Source organism: Amphiprion ocellaris, chromosome 4, assembly GCF_022539595.1.
Source record: "Amphiprion ocellaris isolate individual 3 ecotype Okinawa chromosome 4, ASM2253959v1, whole genome shotgun sequence".
In the NCBI taxonomy this organism is placed as follows: domain Eukaryota; kingdom Metazoa; phylum Chordata; class Actinopteri; family Pomacentridae; genus Amphiprion; species Amphiprion ocellaris.
In genome coordinates this window covers 21,528,904-21,546,194 of record NC_072769.1, presented here as the reverse complement: position 1 = coordinate 21,546,194, position 17,291 = coordinate 21,528,904, and the positions used below count along the sequence as shown (strand labels likewise).

Below are 17,291 nucleotides of genomic sequence, written 5' to 3'. Positions count from 1 at the left end.
TAGGGCTGAAGATGGATAGTCTGTCTAATGGCCAAATTTCTGATACTTAAAGTAAAAGTAACCGTGTAGTGCACAGTTTGCCCTTTAGATCAGGGGTGTCCAACTCATTTTGAGTCAAATTCAGCCCAGTTTGATCTCAAGTGGGTCAGACCAGTGAAATCACAGCATAACAACCTATAAATAACCACAACTCCAAATCTTTCCTTTGTTTTAGTGCAACAGAGTATGTTCTGAAAATGTTCACATTTAAGGATTTATCTTTTTACAAAACATCATGAAATTTCTTAAGAAAAATAAGATCAATTTCAACAATATTTTGCCTCAGTTTATCATTTGTGCATTAAAACTTACAGATCACAGTTTATATACAAAAAGGCACAAAACATTTAATCACAGGGATCTGGAACTGAACAATATAGTATTGTACTTTATGATCAAAATGACAATAGTCAGACAAAAAATAACGAAAACATGACAAATTATTACAAAAATGAGACACAAAGCAACAAAAAATGGACAAACGACACAAGAGAGACAAAAAAAGACAAAAGGACGAAAACGAGACAAAAAAACAACGAATAAAGCAAAACATAAAATGATAAAAACAATACAAAAGCACAAACAAGACAAAAAAGGAAACACAACAACAAAAACGAGAAGCAAAATGTCAAAAACATGAGACAAATGACATAAGTCAGACAAAAAAGCAAAATATGACAAAACGAGGCACAAAAGAACAATGAACAATCTAATATTTTACTTTATGATCAAAACAACTTGTCATGGTCTAGAAATTATTGCAAATTTATAGTTTTACAAATCTGCAATTTGCAGTTAATGTCTTCTCTGTAAATTTACTCTTTACAAAGTCGTCCTACGGGCCGGACTGGACCCTCTGGCAGGCCGGTTTTGGCCCGCGGACCGCATGTTTGACACCCCTGCTTTAGACTGACGTTATTTTTCCTGGTTGTTCTGTGACCTGTGGTGGTGTTTTATTTGCTCGGCGTACCAAAACAAGTGATGCTGATTTGTTCAGTTAATTTTCAATGCAACAAGCACGAAGACCGAATTGTCACTTCAGACTGCAGAGCAATGTGATCTTTTCAAAATTTCATTCAACAAAGTGGATGCTTTTATGATCATTTTAACCATAAGATGCGTAAGTGGGTCAAAACCCAGACCCACTACAACCTGGTGAGGTCGTTTTCTTGCAATATCTTTGTAATGAAATGTTTTTATCATTTCATATTCCAGCTATTCCTCAAAAAACATTTTTGATATAATTCCATTTAAATTTTTAAGTAACCTTTTATACTTTTAAAGAAATTGTAGTATTTGTATTACAACCCCAAGCTCTTTATCACTGATAATATCATACAAGAGGTGATGCACAAACTTGGAGCAAAAGAGTGAAAAATGTCAACAAAATGGATGTTGACGTTCTTCTATTGCCGTTCTGTGTAATATTCTTCTTTTTAATTATCAAAATCTGTTATGAAGTGAAAAACAAACAAGCATGAAATCATTCTTGTGTGGACAAAAATATAATGCAAACAATAATACAAACAATAATGCAAATGATTATTCTCAACCAAAATGACAGAAATGGCATAAAAACACATTGATTCTTATACGGGTCATTATTTGTCACACTTATAGAGTGTAGGGTCCAATCACTGGAGCATCTAGGGTTACGTAGAAATAGACCAATTACTAAGACTGCATTGTAAATTACCAGAGCAGCGATAGACCTACAGGCTGCTGAGGGTTTTCTTTTGAACACTATTGTAAAGGTCCTGGCCATGTCAGGATTAAAGGAAACCCTTTTGTTTCGTATCTACAGAGGCGTCTGGGAGATGCTGCCAAAAAGGCCATCAGTAAGCTTCAAGTCCGCACCATTAAGAAAGGAGACAAGGTAACTGCAGCTCCCCACACTGCAAATATTAACATTTACTGTAAACTATACACACAAACACTTACAAAATACACATTTGAATCTCAGTATTTGAATGATAGTGGACTTATTTAAACTGCATTTCTGTCCATCTGTCTTGTTTGTGTTTAAGGAAACAGAATCAGACTTTGACAACTGTGCAGTTTGCATTGAAGGTTATAAGCCCAATGACGTTGTAAGGATATTACCATGCAGGTTTGTGTGCTTCACCACCTTTGTTGCTTAAACATTAAAGTTTCTACACAACACTGCATTTTAGCAGCCGCTTGTTTTGATAATGTGTTGTTGTCTTGTTTCATTAGACATGTCTTCCATAAGCACTGTGTGGATCCATGGCTACAAGACCACCGAACGTGTCCGATGTGCAAAATGAACATCCTCAAAGCCCTGGGAATCCCAGTAAGTTTCATTTTAATCTGTTTAGGGAATTTACATTTACATCCTAAGCGACATATAATAGACGAGAGCATGTCTTTGGTTGGTTCCAGCTCAACGCAGACTGCTCAGAAGAGGTTCCCCCAGACTACGAGGCGTCTGTCGGAGGTCCACCCACCAACGCCATCAGCGGGGCAAGTGACATCACAGTTAACGAGAGCTCGGTGGTGCTGGATCCCGCAGGAAGAGTGATAGACCTGCAGCAGCTCCACCCCGATGCAGAGACGACGCCTCAGGCAGGGGAGAGCCACGTCATTGCCAGCAGTACGTCCACACATTTCATATGTGATTAATAAACTAACAGCAGGCTGGAACTGTGGTGGAAAATACTTAGCTGCTCTCATATGTACTGTTCAAAAGTTTGGGTTCACAACACCATTAGCTAACACAATGTAGCATTAGAACACAGGAGTGATGGTTCCTGGAAATGTTCCTCTGTACCTCTGTGGAGATATTCCATTAAAAATCAGCCATTTCCAGCTAGACTAGTCATTTACCACGTTAACAATGTCTAGACTCGATTTCTGATTCATTTAATGTTATTTTCATTGAAAAAAACTGCTTTTCTTTCAAATATTAAGACATTTCTAAGTGACCCCAAAGTTTTGAATGGTAGTGTATGTACTTTACTTTAGTATGGTTTTAAGCAATTACTAGAGTATTTGAACTTTTCCTATACTATACTTCAACTCCTTTACATCTAAAGGGAAAATACTGTACTTTTTACTACACTACAGCAGTTATCGTTACCTTTCAGGTTAAGACTTTACAAAACATTTAAGAGTGTCTTTAAGTGTGTTATGGCCCATTACAAAAACTCATCCAAGAACTGTCACCAAGGACAGATTTCCTCTCCAAAATTAGCAACTGGGTTTTATTTAAATGGATGTCTAAAGCTGTAAGAAATAAAATTGCCCATTATTTCACTAAAAGCAATGAATTATTTTATGAAGCTGTAAGAGTCACCTTTACATAGAGTATTTTTACTTTGTGTTATTGGGATTTTAAACATGAAAGTTCAATGTTAGTTCACTCTTCGAAAATCTGTTTTCAACAGTGGTTGTTTGCTGCTTTCTGTTACTTTCTGTGTAAATGTTTTTATTCTGAGGCTGGAACCAGGTCAGCAGCCATCTGGTCAGTGTTTCCGTGTTCAGATCCTTCTGCACAATGCGAGAGGAAAAACTGCAGAAAGTCACAAGCTAACCTACGTAACATCACACACCCAGTTCCATTCTAGCACCTTACGCACTCGCCTCACTGCTGCTGCTTTAAAGACTGTGAAACACCCACGAGCTATCAGCGCTTAATAGTGTGCTTATGTGTGTTCGTTCATGCACATGCTCTGACACGGGTTGTTTTTTTTGTTGTTTTCTTTTGCAACTTTACCTCTGAAGCCAAAACTTCTCCCCAAGACAGAGAAGCAAGAGTTTTAACAGTTTTCAGTCACCTTTTTAGCACATTACACTGATCAAGAAATGAACCGGGAAGACGTGTTTATCTGTTTGTGAGTTTGAACTTTTATGATTTGGTGAGTACTATATGGGTCATTCCAGAATCGGAGGACATTTGGGCTTCAAAATGTTTGAAAAATAAACCATCTCTTTTATAGTTTTCTGCTCCATATTCATCAATAATAGGTAATAAACTATCAAAGGCTTGATTGGCTCAGCTTACACATCAGTGGTACCATTTTTATTTCATGTTTTATTTATTGTTTGCTAACCCTACTCTAATCACAGTAACAGGGTTGTTAATCCATGCTAATGTTAGCTTTTTCTCAGGAGTAGAAGCTAGATATTTAGCTGTTACTGCTGACAAAGAGGACAAACTGACTGATGGAAAGCAGTCAAGAAAAAAGTCAAAAGAATTTGTCTCATCCTGATAATATGAATAATTGCGTTGCATGAGGTAGAGTGAGACAATCAAGGCTGACAATGTTAGGAAAATATGAAAAATAGAAGAGAGGACATAGCTTTGCTCTACCCATGCTTTAGGAAAACTGTTTGACGATACCAGTTCCAGCGTTTCATGTGATTCACTTTTTTCTTCTTCTTCTAGCTAAAAGGGTCATGCTAACAGGGTTGTTGTGCGACACATGCATGATAATTATGATTTAAAATATTATGTTGATTAAAAAAAAATGTTCCCACAATTACTAGAGACATCAATGATAGAAATAATACAAAAAAAATTTGATTTAAATTTCATTTTAACAGTTTTATTTGAGATTCTATTTGGTCATCAAGGGGATGGGACAAGAGAAAAATGGCATTTTAGGGGGAACTCCAGACTTATTTGGTACTTTAAAAAATATTTTCAAACATTCTTTTCTCCTATTTTTTTTTAGATTTGGTCTCAGAATAAGTACATTTATACAACAACTGCATGTTTTAGTATTTTGTACATGGATTGTTTGAAATTTGATGGGTGGGATGTAAAATGTCCTCCAATTCTGGAATGATCCGTATATTAGCATTCCTGATGTTTATGACATGAATAAATCCTGCCATCAAGAAGCTATAATGGTCAGTTTCTTTTAGAATTCACAGTATTGTTTAAACTTTATGATCATTTTGAAGAATGTACTTTATTGTACCACTGGGTTATACGGAGAGGTGATTCTTCTATTAAGCCTACCCTCATTAAATTAACAGGTTTGGCAAAATACTTGAAAACCATCCATCCATCCGCCGCTATACATCACTTTAAAAAAGTTTTTTTTTTAAATTTATTTACTTATTTATTTATTTTTTTTTTTTTTAAGATTTTTGCTGTAGCTGCATCATTTGGATGTCATTCTTTATACTACTTCCAGAGCACAGACATGGATCCATTTCTTTGGCTCTACCTGAAAGCAAAAATTTGTATTTGTATTCAGTTATATCCACACCGACAGACCAAAGACTTTACTTTTGTGAGCTTGACAAGCTGTAGACCTGCTGGCCACAAGCCAGGTTTCTTCTCCAGACTAATTAGGATGTAAATTAGCAGTGATTTGTCGCATGTCGCAGCACCAACGAGAAAACAGAAACAATGCTACTGACAGGCAGTTAGCAGGAGATGAACGAGCTGATCTGTCGGGGTTTCTGTTGTTGTGGCTTGGCAGTGATGAAGTGCTGATTGTGTTGCGCCTTTAACCTGAATAATGAGCTCTGCAGTAATTGGTATTGCATCTATCATTCTTTCTGCAGTCAACCATTTACTTAGTGTGAAAAAGGAGTTTAGGGCTTGATTGTTGCTGGGTGTTGTGATTTTTTTTTTCTTAAAACTGTAAAAAAGCTTACAGGTTAGCTTTTTCTGCAACATGTAACTGCTAATTCTGTTAAACTTATAATCATTCCAATCTCATTTTAGTACAAGAGATGTGGGATAAAATTCCTGTCAGCTTCTGTTTTGTGTCAGAAAAGTTCAGTCAAAGCTAATGTTAGGCTACAGCAGTTTAAAACAGCACCAGCTCACACTTCTACACAGCTGTTTATGGTACGCGGCAGGAAGATTGTTCCATATCTCGAAGAGCCTGCCACAGTTCTGCATTCAGTCTGTCTCGGCGTCCTCTGACTCTTCATGTAATCCCAGACAGACTCCTGTTCACATGAGGGCTCATCATTCTTCTTGTGGCTAAATATAGTTCAGGATTCTTGCTGTTATGCTGCAGAATCTGTGTTACTGAACAGATGCCTTCCAGATATCAATGCAAGAATCTAAACATCTAAAACTTTTTGCACCTTGTTTTTGTGCATTTTATGAAACCAACATATAAAATGTGAGAACAGTGAGGTCATGAGACGAAAGTGTTTCATAGTGATGAATTATCACTCAAATCTGTAGCTTCCTTCAGAGCTTTTTACTGAGCTTCACCTTCTTGTTTCTTTGTCCAGCCTGCAGCTTTCCTTTCTCTCACAGCATTGTTTTTGGCCACAGCAGTCAGCTGTTTTCTGTTATATAAAAAAAAAAAAAAAAAGCCTGCTGAGCACAATTAGTGGCTATGTGGTGAAATAGTGCAGCATTTAGTAGGTAAAGAGCCACAGATCTCAGTCTCTGTAACATAACAGCTAAACAGCTAAAAGAGCCAAAATTCTGGATAATTCATCAGGTATGCAAATTGCTTCTTTACTGCAGGCTTTCCATCCATACATTCATCCATCCATTATCTATACCGGTTAATCCTCATTGGAGTCGCGTGGGGCTGGAGTCTATCCCAACTGACATAGGATGAAGGCAAAAAATATAGCTCAAAAATTGTCCAAAAATGCATAAAAAATGGTCCAAAATGACCCAAAAGTTGTTCAAAATGGTAAAAAAAAAATGCACAGAATGACAAAAAAATTTACAAAATAGCAAAATATTTTCAAGAATGTCTTGAAAGTTGTCCAAGATGACTTGAGAATTGTCTGAAATGGAAACAGTTTGGTCCAGAAAGACTTAAAAGCTGTCTAACATGAGTAAAAAATGGTGAACCAAGATGAACCAAAAAAAAATGTCCCAAATGACTCGAAACTTATCCAAAATGAGAGAAACTTATGTGGGTGCAACTGGATGATGAAGCGTCAGGACGCCATGGAGAGAGAAACTGGCCAGTCAGAGCCACAGCAGCTCGTCTTTCACTTCCTGGTTTCAGATGTCAGAGTCAAAGGTGTGAAGCTGAAATTCGGACAGTTGGAGTTCAGCAAAGAATTTGACAGAAAGGTTACATAAATGTAAGAGAAGTTTCATTGAAAGTGTTTTATCAGAATGTTTTCCTGAATCATCTGGACAGGTCACCAGTGTACCACAGGGCTACACATAGGGACAAACTATCACACTCACAGACAATTTGGAGTCACCAATTAACCTGAGCATGTCTTTGGACTGTGGACGAAATGCTAACCACCAAGCCACTGTGTCGCCCCGGGCTTTCCGTATCAACTAAAAAAATTAGTCAATGGCATTATATTAAAGGACTTGACAGCACAATATTGTTGCTATTCAGAGGCCTCCACTAATGAATTACCTTCTCTTCTGTCACTCAGGTGAACACCAGCCTGCCCTCAGCAGCGATTCAGACACTTCTATCATCATCAGCACAGAGGTAGGCGTGTCTGAAGCAGATCTGTCTGCCGAGCAGGAATGTGTCGAGGCCAAATCCACAGCCAATCAGAGCTGAGCAGAAAGCATGAACCAGGACAAGGAGGGTGAGAGCAGTGGACCTACAGAGATTTGCCACATCTTTGGCTAATTTGAAGAAAGTGACCTCTGAGAAGACGTGCGAATGACCAGTATGACCAACAGCAGCACAAAACACCCAATTCTGTCTCCGCTGACGGAAAAACTGATTCATCCCTGCATCTCTTCATGTTCTAGATGGTCAACCAGACAGCTCTCACATTATGGTGGCCCAGTTTTTGTAAGTTTTTTCCTTTAATCTACTCTCTGAAATGCACATACAGTAACTATGGAGATGTTGGAGGACTTCATGGTGCGGAGAAGGCAACATTTGTCTCTCCTCAGTTTGGCAAACCAAACCTGCTGCTGGACACAAAGCAGACACAAAGAGAGCAGCAGGACCTCCTCAACTCCAGATCACAGCTTTAATTTCTTAATTACTATAAAAAAAAAATGTGTGCAGATAGTTTGACCTCTTGGTACGAGATCACTGCCAACAATTCCAGAAGTTTTACTGATGTTACGAGTACATATATGGCACATACAGACAGTATATAAGCAGTACCATCCCTCACAGTTGGTGTGAATTCCCACCAGCAGTTTGCCAGCGTCTGACTTGGGTACATGTTGTGATCATGCTAGGTTTCATGTGGTCGCGTGACATTTAGGAGATGGAAAATGTAAGCACACATTAAGCTGTAATTTCTAAATGTGACTGTTTCTGTTACTATTTTGTGAATCTTCATTTTTACCAACTGAATATTCCTGTTGTGATAAGGAATCAACCAAACACAAAGTACATGTTGTCTGTCCTCACATTTGACAATCATAAGCTTGTTTTGAGCAGTTTGAAGTGATGTCACCCACTGCCCTACCAAAACTGCTGCTAAATATCACAACACATGGAGTCAGTGATCAGTACAGATGGTAAATCTGTCAGTTGCCACTACCAAATCTGCGCACATGTCTGTATACAAACCTCCACTTGTCAAGCGAGCTAATATGAATAGGTCAATGCGTCTTTGTGCCAAGCTCTTCTGTTTTATTTTAAACATTGCCATTTTATATGTACACTGATTCCCTGGAATGGCATGAGTCTTTTTCATGATATAAAACCTAAGAAATAACACGAGAATGTGGGATTAAACAATATGTGTCTGCTAAAAGAAGGACTATGTTTGGAGAAATAAGGGAGGGAACTATGCATTGCTAGGGTTTCATCTGAGGAATATGATGCCCCAAGCATTTTTTTTTTTTTAAAAAGAGATTATAACATAGAAAATGTTTACAGTTGTGAAGTATGTCCACACTATGCCGGCTAACGTTGTAAAACTGATGCATCCCCGTCAGCGGGGTAAAAGCAAAGATCTGCCAACTGAAGTGCATCATGTTACAGTGAGTTAAAAGGAAAGGTCTTTATGCCTTTTTAAAAAAACATCCACTGTCTGTGGAGCTCTCAGGTGGTCAGGGAGGAAGTTCCAGATGTGAGGGGCAGCTGAATGGAAGGCTCCCATGGTCCGGAGCTTGGTTCTGGGAGGGCGGAGGAGGTAATGGTTATTGGTGGCAGAGGAGTTCTTTGAGGTAGTGCAAGGCATTGCCGTGAATGCACCAATGGGTGAGGAGAGCAATTCTGAATTGAATTCTCAAGGAGACGGGGAGCCATGGATGGGTGTGATGTGGTCTAAGGATCCTAGCGGTGCTGTTTTCAATGTATTGGAGCTTTTGCAGGCTCTTGCTGGGGCAGTAGTCCAGCCTGGAGGAGACAAAGGCATGGACGAGTTTCTCTGCATTCTCTAGAAGGATGAGGGTGCGATGGAGTTTGGCAATATTTTTGAGGCGGAAAAACGAAGACTTGCCTAGATGTTTGATGTGGTTGTTGAATGTCAGATGAGGGTCCAGTCTATCACCGAGGTTGTTAACTGCCGATGAGAGGGGAATGTCTTGTCTGGACAAGGTGATGGTGGTTGTGGCGTATGACTGGACTTGATGAGGAGTGCCGACAAGACTGGAGCTGTTTAGCTGGAGAAAGTTTTGACTGATCTAGGCCTTGGTCTCCTCCAAGCATGTGGTCAGGGTGAACAGTGCTGATGAAGTTGATGATGATGTTAGCAGGGGAGCAGACGGGGTTGGGACAGTCCTGAGGTAAAGCTGTGTGTCATCAGCGTAGCAATGGAAAAAGATTCCATGCCGGGTGATGACACGGCCAAGGGGGAGCATATATAAAATGATCAGGGCTGGACCGAGGAGGGACCCTTTGGAGACGCCACAGGTGACAGGAAGTGTCTGGGACTTAGCACCTCCCAGGCTGACATGCTCGGTCCTTCCAGAGAGGTATGATATAAACCAGTCCAAGGCAGTATCAGAAAGTCCTATATCAGAGTGGAGGTGATTGAAGAGGATATGGTGATTGATGGTGTCAAAGGAGTGAAGGAGAGTCAGCATCACCTGAAAAAGCAGCCGCCTCTGGTTTATGAAGCTTTATACTGTTTGTATATGAGTTTCAACACATTGTTTAGCTATCCAGCCTGCATCTTTACAGCTGGTTCACTCTTCCTGCTGTTATTTGTTTTTTTCAGTAAAGAATCTGTAACTCACTCCAGACTACCTGCCCAGGACCAAACAACAGGCTGACCCACCAATCACTTTTGGTAGCAGAAATGTCCCTCAAAAGTTGGTCCAGACCAAAACCAGAGCTAAAAGATGGTGAAATTTATCGCAGGTTGATGAAAATATAATCTGACAATATTTTTGCAGGTTTAATTTTGCCACAAAGTTGCACCATCTCAGTTTTCCTTCAACAATGTAATCTTAAAACGAAACTATGAAGACTGTTATTGAGAAAGACGTGGTCAACTTAGCGTGGACGTACGAAGACTCTTATAATGATGATGCTGACTGTTAATGCACAATGCAGTTTGTGATAGATTTCATTCTTCTACTTTTCGTTTTATTGTTATTTATTTGTGTTCATCGTCCTGTATTATACTAGGTCCTTTTTACAAGTAATGTCTCACATGTAGTACGATCAGCAGAATCTGGTGCTGGTTTCACTCCGTTTCCTCTCACATTCCTGCAGACTTGCACACTGAAAAGGCACAGACCCACTGACTCGGAGCCAGTTGAGTTTTAACTGGTGGTTTTTCTCTTGCAGTCATTGTTTCCATCGAGTCCTGCAGCCACCTGGGACTCTCTTATGTAACTCACACGTTCACACCCTGCTTGTTTGGGTCAGGCATTTAGTGTAAGTGCAAACATTTCAGTGTTTCAGAAAGCAGTGGTATTAAGGACAGATGGTAATTCTATATTTGTGCAAAGGCTTTGCGAGACTATATTTTCAACTTCAGAAACTTGATACCTATAGACACTACAGCACATTGTAGTAATGCTTGTCCATAAAGTGAAAAAGTAAAAAAGGTTGGGGTTAGATGCACTGCCTACGGGTTGGAGAAAGCTCGACAGTTTTCACATTGCCACACTTTATGCTGTATCATTACTGTTCAAGCACCAAGGGTGCGAAGACCCAGTTGAAACCCACGGGATTACTATTATACTTTCACTGTCCAACAAAAGAAGCACATTTTTGAGGCCCTAAACATAGTCGAAAACGCATGAAAATTTGCACACACATCGGGGCCGCCGAAAAATTTTATATTTTATGGAAATAGCACGTGTATGCCAAAATGGCTCAATAGCGCCTCCTAGAAAATTTCAAACATTTATTACGACCAGTGCATGTGACCTAGACTTATGAAATTTGGTACATGTGTAACTCGTCAAGATGCCCAAAAATGTAATTGACACCCATGCCCAAAACACAACAGGAAGTCGGCCATTTTGAGTTAAGTGATCAAAAGTTATAAAAATGTTCTGCGAAAGTCTGTCGGGGTGGAAATGGTGACCAGCAGAATTTCGAAGTTTCACCATGAAGCAGGAAGTGCTGTCTAACTAGCCGTACATGCACCAATCTGCCTGAAACTTTACATGTGTGATCAGAGTTCGGCCCTAATCACATCCATAGGCCGATATACATTCACAATAATAGTGCCACCTGGTGGACATTTTTGATGGTTCGCCATGAAACAGGAAATGCTGTCTAAGTAGTCTGTACATGTCCAGTCTGCCTCAAACTTTACATGTTTGATCAGAGGCCCGTCCGATTACATTCTTAGGCCAAAATACACACTCAGTTGCAGCACCACCTGGTGGACATGCTTGGATTCATTGACCAGCAAGGATGCGAGGACCCGACCAAACTTTAACTATTATTACAAATCCAGCACTTCTACATGTACCACACATTTTCAGCTTGACTGGAATGTGTGGTAACATTGTAGAAGTTTTCAAAATTCAGGTTTATTTTTAACTGTGTATCTTCTCTGTTGTGGACAAGAAGGTGCAGAAAGAATGTGATTCTTGCCAGCTGATTATAGACGCAGATGCTGAAGCCTCAGCCTGCGTAATCTGGACCTTTAAGCTTCTGTATGTTACATCAGCTCATGTGGGTAATGACACAGCACAATACATAGGATTTCCCATCAATGTTTGTCAATCCTCATCTTTCTTGTTTGTTTTCTCCCTTCTACGCTTTTGAATTTCAGTTTTTTTTTTCCTGGCATTTTGTCTTCTTCTCACATGTACAAACAAAATAAACACACTTTGTCCATCTTACAAAAAGCACATCCGTTTGCAGTGCCAAGTAACAGGTTCCTGGTTGTGCTGCCAAATGAAATGAATTTCCTAAAGTTAGATTAAACTTAACCTTTCTTTTTACAGAGCAACTCAAGTTATGCGATAAAATTATGAGGCCATCTCTCAGTTTTGTCTGTTTACAGTCTACTTCCTCTCTCTTAGGACTAAATACAGTTCAAAGGGTTTTAAGGCACTAAAGACCAGAGCACACTTCATGTATTGACATTTAGTGTATTTATGATGAAAGCTAAACTGGTTTCCCTAATTGTAGCTGCAACACTCTTTTGTGTGTCCATAATTTAGTAATCATTTCTTACAAGCTTTCCAATACGAAATATAAAACCATTCGAAAGTTTGGGGTCACTTAGAAATGTCTTTGAAAGAAAAGTAGTTTTGTTTCAGTGAAGATAACAAATGAATCAGAAATACAGTCTAGACATTGTTAATGTGGTAAATGACTATTCTAGCTGGAAACGGCTGATTTTTAATGGAATATCTACATAGAGGTACAGAGGAACATTTCCAGCAACCATCACTCCTGTGTTCTAATGCTACATTGTGTTAGCTAATGGTATTGAAAGGCTAATTGATGATTAGAAAAACCTTGTGCAATTATGTTAGCACATGAATAAAAGTGTGAGTTTTCACAGAAAACATGAAATTGCCTGGTGATCCCAGACTTTTGAATTGTAGTGTTTGTAATGACTTCTAATTTTGGGGAAAGTGTAGCTGTCTTTAATGTAAAAGCACAATTCAAACTCAACCATACATATAAAACAATCCTTATTTATTCATTCTATGTTTTATTTATGTATTTTATTATTTGTATTAGACAGGGACAGTGTTCATTGATCATCAGTAATGACCCAACGAGTCTAAAAGATACATTTTCATTAAGTTTCTCTGGAGACATGTTAAAAAGGCACCCTGTAAACGAGTATAGCCAAAAATATTTATACTTTACATAACTTGGATCCACTAATAAATAATACATACAAGGTAATTAGCTTAGTTGCATTTAGTTAATTGAAATGAATATATCAATAAAACACAGTTTCTATTTTCCCAATAATTAGGAGCAAATGATGTTCTTGGAATGTATTTAAAAATGATTCATAAATTATGGACACATAAAATACAGCCTTGTCCAGCATTGCTATACTGTACACAAAGATATCCAATTTCTGTTTTGTTATATTGTTACATGTGTTTTCTTCTGGTTGTGTTAACTTTCCTATATTGCACTTTAACCCTCCAGTGATTGGGGAAGGCTGAACTGAATGAAATTCTTTTTTTAATGAACAGCTTTTAAAGAAAGAGGGCTACATGTGTCTGTTGTTGCTTCGTATCTAATGTTGTGATCTTTTATCTGTGCTATGTGTATGTGGGGTGGAGAGTATCAATATATTGTAAATTAAATACCCAGCAGATATAACAGCATCGCTATTTTGGTATATAAAAACATTGTATGTATGATTAGCAATGTCTCTGTCCTTTTCTTGTACCGTACACGATGCATGTGTAGGAATGTCTTTGACTGTGTGTTATAATAAATTTGAATCAGGTTTTTCCAACTTTTACAAACCTGTTTGTTTTCCCTGCACAAATTAAATATGCTGTTTTACTACAAAAAGAATGTTAGTCAGAGAAACCAGAATAAGGTCATCCAGTGCGAAAAAGGAAGCTGTCTCCATCATCAGCTGCAGTGAGCTTGACAGGATCCTTCATAAAATATTATCATGACTTTCAACAGTTCAAGATTCATCTGTGACACAATGTCAAAAAAAAAGCTTTCGCAAGTCCTTTGGAGATTTAAGAGGTAGGACACAGAATTAACTCATCCCCCTGTAAAGACTTTACAGTGGCTGTGCAAAAACCTACCAAAGCAGCTCATAAATAAGAGCCCTGCATGTACACTTCTGTTCAAAAGTTTGGGGTCACCAAGGCAATTTCATGTTTCCATGGAAACTCACACTTTCATTCATGTGCTAACATAATTGCACAAGGGTTTTCTAATCATCCATTAGCAAATACTTAATCCTCATCAGTCCACTGGGGTCCATGCGGATATATAGGTTGTCATATTTTTAGATTTAAAATTTGGATTTTTCAGTCCCTTTAGGTAGTTGTCACCCACATAGTTACCATTCAAAGCTTATTTGATTCCAACTAGGTTTGTGATGTATATATAGAAAAATCATTTGGGGTCCATAGGGACTCCAGCCAGACTGTGCATCTTTCCATTAAAAATCAGCCGCTTCATTTAACCTCCTTATTTTTGAAAGCAAAGCAGTTTTTTTTAATGAAGATAACATTAAATGAATCATAAATCCAGTCTAGACATTGTTAATGTGCTAAATGACTATTCTAGCTGGGAACAGCAGATTTTTAATGGAATATCTACATAGAGGTACAGAGGAACATTTCCAGCAACCATCACTCCTGTGTTCTAATGCTACATTGTGTTAGCTAATGGTGTTGAAAGGCTAATTGATGGTCAGAAAACCCTTGTGCAATTATCTGGGTGACCCCAAACTTTTGACTTTTGTATGTAAAGTCAGACGTCTCAATACTTTTGATAATATAGTGTAGTTTTTTTCTCGGACAGTTTATGTGGTTTTTTTTTTCTTGGTGCATCATTTCATTCAGCTAGAATAGTCATTTACCACATTAACAATGTCTAGATTATATTTCCAATTAATTTAATGTTATCTTCACTGAAAAAAAGCTGATTTTCTTTCAAAAATAGGGACATTTCTAAATGACAGCAAACTTTTCAACGATGGTGTATATGTACACATACAGTACAGAGTGCAAGCATTCTCCGTTTAACTCACCTTTTGCTATTCTGGTCAATAAGTAAGCACAGGATTCTGCAGTCCCAGCCAGTAAAACCTATGCTGTCAGCTCCCTACTTATTTATGGTTCTCGAGGACACTGAGGGTCTTTTGAATGGAAAGAATGTGGGACATTTCCTGACTGTGAGCAGAACATGCTGCACTAAATACAGGTCTGTGGTAAAGTAAATAAAACCGAGTCAGTTACGTTAAAGATCCCTTCAAGTGTTCTTATCATGTTAGCATGTCTATATGTTGTTTTTTTATAAATGCTAGAGGACATATAATGAGTGAAATGAGCTCTCAGCACCATGAAGCTTCAGTGTACAGATGTCAGTATCAAAAACACAGATGCTGACTTCCACGATTGAGTGGGTTTAATCCACATTAGCAGTCCAGTTTTGGGTATATTCTGGTGTTTAGATGAAACACTAGAATCCTACGTATCCCTGTATACAGGACCATTATAGTATCCAGGTGTCTGTCTGTCTGTGTGCACACTTGTATTGATCTTTCTCTTTTTTCCACACTACTTTACCAGAATGTTGAGAAACCTGGTTAAGCTGTTTCCATGCCACCAGTTTCAATCAGAACACTTCAGGCAGTATTTTCAAGTTTCTGGACCCAGAATAAGAGGTTTATATGAATATCATAAACGATCTGCACCTAAAAACACCTTTTTTCTCCCATGTGGGGAGAAAATGAAATTCAGAGAAATAAATTCAGCCTCAGTGTTGATCCTACAGATTCCAGCGATAAGTTGGTCCGAACCGAGTTAGAAAATGTATACAAACCACCGTTCAAATTGCAAAAGGGTTTTCTAATCATTCATTAGCCTTTCAGCACCATTAGCTAACACAATGTAGCATTAGAACACAGGAGTGATGGTTGCTGGAAATGTTCCTCTGTACCTCTATGTAGATATTCCATTAAAAATCAGCCGTTTCCAGATAGAATAGTGATTTAGCACATTAACAATGTCTAGACTGGAGTTATGATTCATTTAATGTTACCTTCATTGAAAAAAAAATGCTTTTATTTCAATAAGGACATTTCTAAGTGACCCCAGACTTTTAAACAGTAGAGTAAATGTTAACTTTAAGTAGGCAACGTGAGTGTCCTCCCTAAACGTTTATTCATTTGTAATTTATTGTATTTGTTCAAATTAGCAGCTCATTCTTACCTTGTTAGTCTTTAAACTGTTCTTATTTCTGAACCTCTCCATCCATCCATTATATATTTAATGCTTAATCCTCATTAGGGTGGTGGGAGGCTGGAGTCTATCCCAGCTGACTTAGGGTGAAGGCAGGGGACACCTGGACAGGTCACCAGTTTATCACAGGGCTACATATACAGACAAACATATACAACAATCGTACTCACTTTCAGACCTACAGACAATTTAGAGTTACCAATTATCCTGAGCATGTTTTTGGACTGTGAAAAAAACCCCACACATTCACAGGGAGAACATGCAAACTCCATGCAGAAAGATCCCAGGAAGGCCAGGACACGAGCCGGGGATCTTCTAGCTGCAAGGCGACAGTACTAACCAGCAAGCCACTGTGCAGCCCATTTTTGAACATCCGTTACTTATAATTTTTACTGTGTAGCTAAAGGAGGTGTTTAATGAATAAAGGTTGGGCTATTATTACTAAACCAGTTAGAATAATGATTTGATCTGCTGCTCCACTTCTTTAATTCACAGTTCAAACTATTAAAGTTGAATTTTATCTCAGTTTACAACAACAGTTTATTTGAATTTTGGGGACAGTGTAGAAAGAAACACGGTGATTTATAGTATATTTAAAGAAAAACAGAAGCCTCAGACAAATGTGAAGTAACTGTGGAGAAAATGTTGTTGTGTTCCTGAATAATTTTAAATGTTTTGGAGAAAATAGCCGACTTAACGGAAGCCAAGCAGAGAAAGAGAAGGAGGAGAGTGTTCAAGAAATGTTTTAAATGGAGAAGAACAATGGCAGGGTTTTGTTTATATACCTTCAGGACACTAATTTGAGATTTCAAGTATGAGCACAGCTTGAAGTCAGGGTGTTACACAATCCAGCAGGTGGCAGCATTTAATCTCTGTTTTGCTCTGCAGCCATTAAAACCGTCAGAAGGATTTGGATGGTGGAAGTCAGGCTGAGTTTAGGAGAAGTATGTTTAATTTAGAGCTTCATTTGTCTGTAAGGACACTGAAACTTAAGGTCTGTCTTAAAATCTGTCATGTCAAT

The 17,291-nt window shown here is 38.4% G+C and overlaps 1 protein-coding gene across 1 annotated transcript in view; it reads left to right on the top strand.

The window, feature by feature from the left end:
• Positions 1-13,794, top strand: part of rnf150a (ring finger protein 150a) — a 31,098-nt gene extending 17,304 nt beyond the window's left edge. The window contains exons 3-7 of the mRNA XM_023270675.3: positions 1,844-1,915; positions 2,067-2,149; positions 2,257-2,353; positions 2,443-2,653; positions 7,399-13,794. Of these exons, the coding sequence (XP_023126443.1) occupies positions 1,844-1,915; positions 2,067-2,149; positions 2,257-2,353; positions 2,443-2,653; positions 7,399-7,532 (597 nt within the window). The 3' untranslated portion in view covers positions 7,533-13,794. The remainder of the gene's footprint in view (positions 1-1,843; positions 1,916-2,066; positions 2,150-2,256; positions 2,354-2,442; positions 2,654-7,398) is intronic.
• The last annotated feature ends 3,497 nt before the right edge of the window (positions 13,795-17,291 follow it).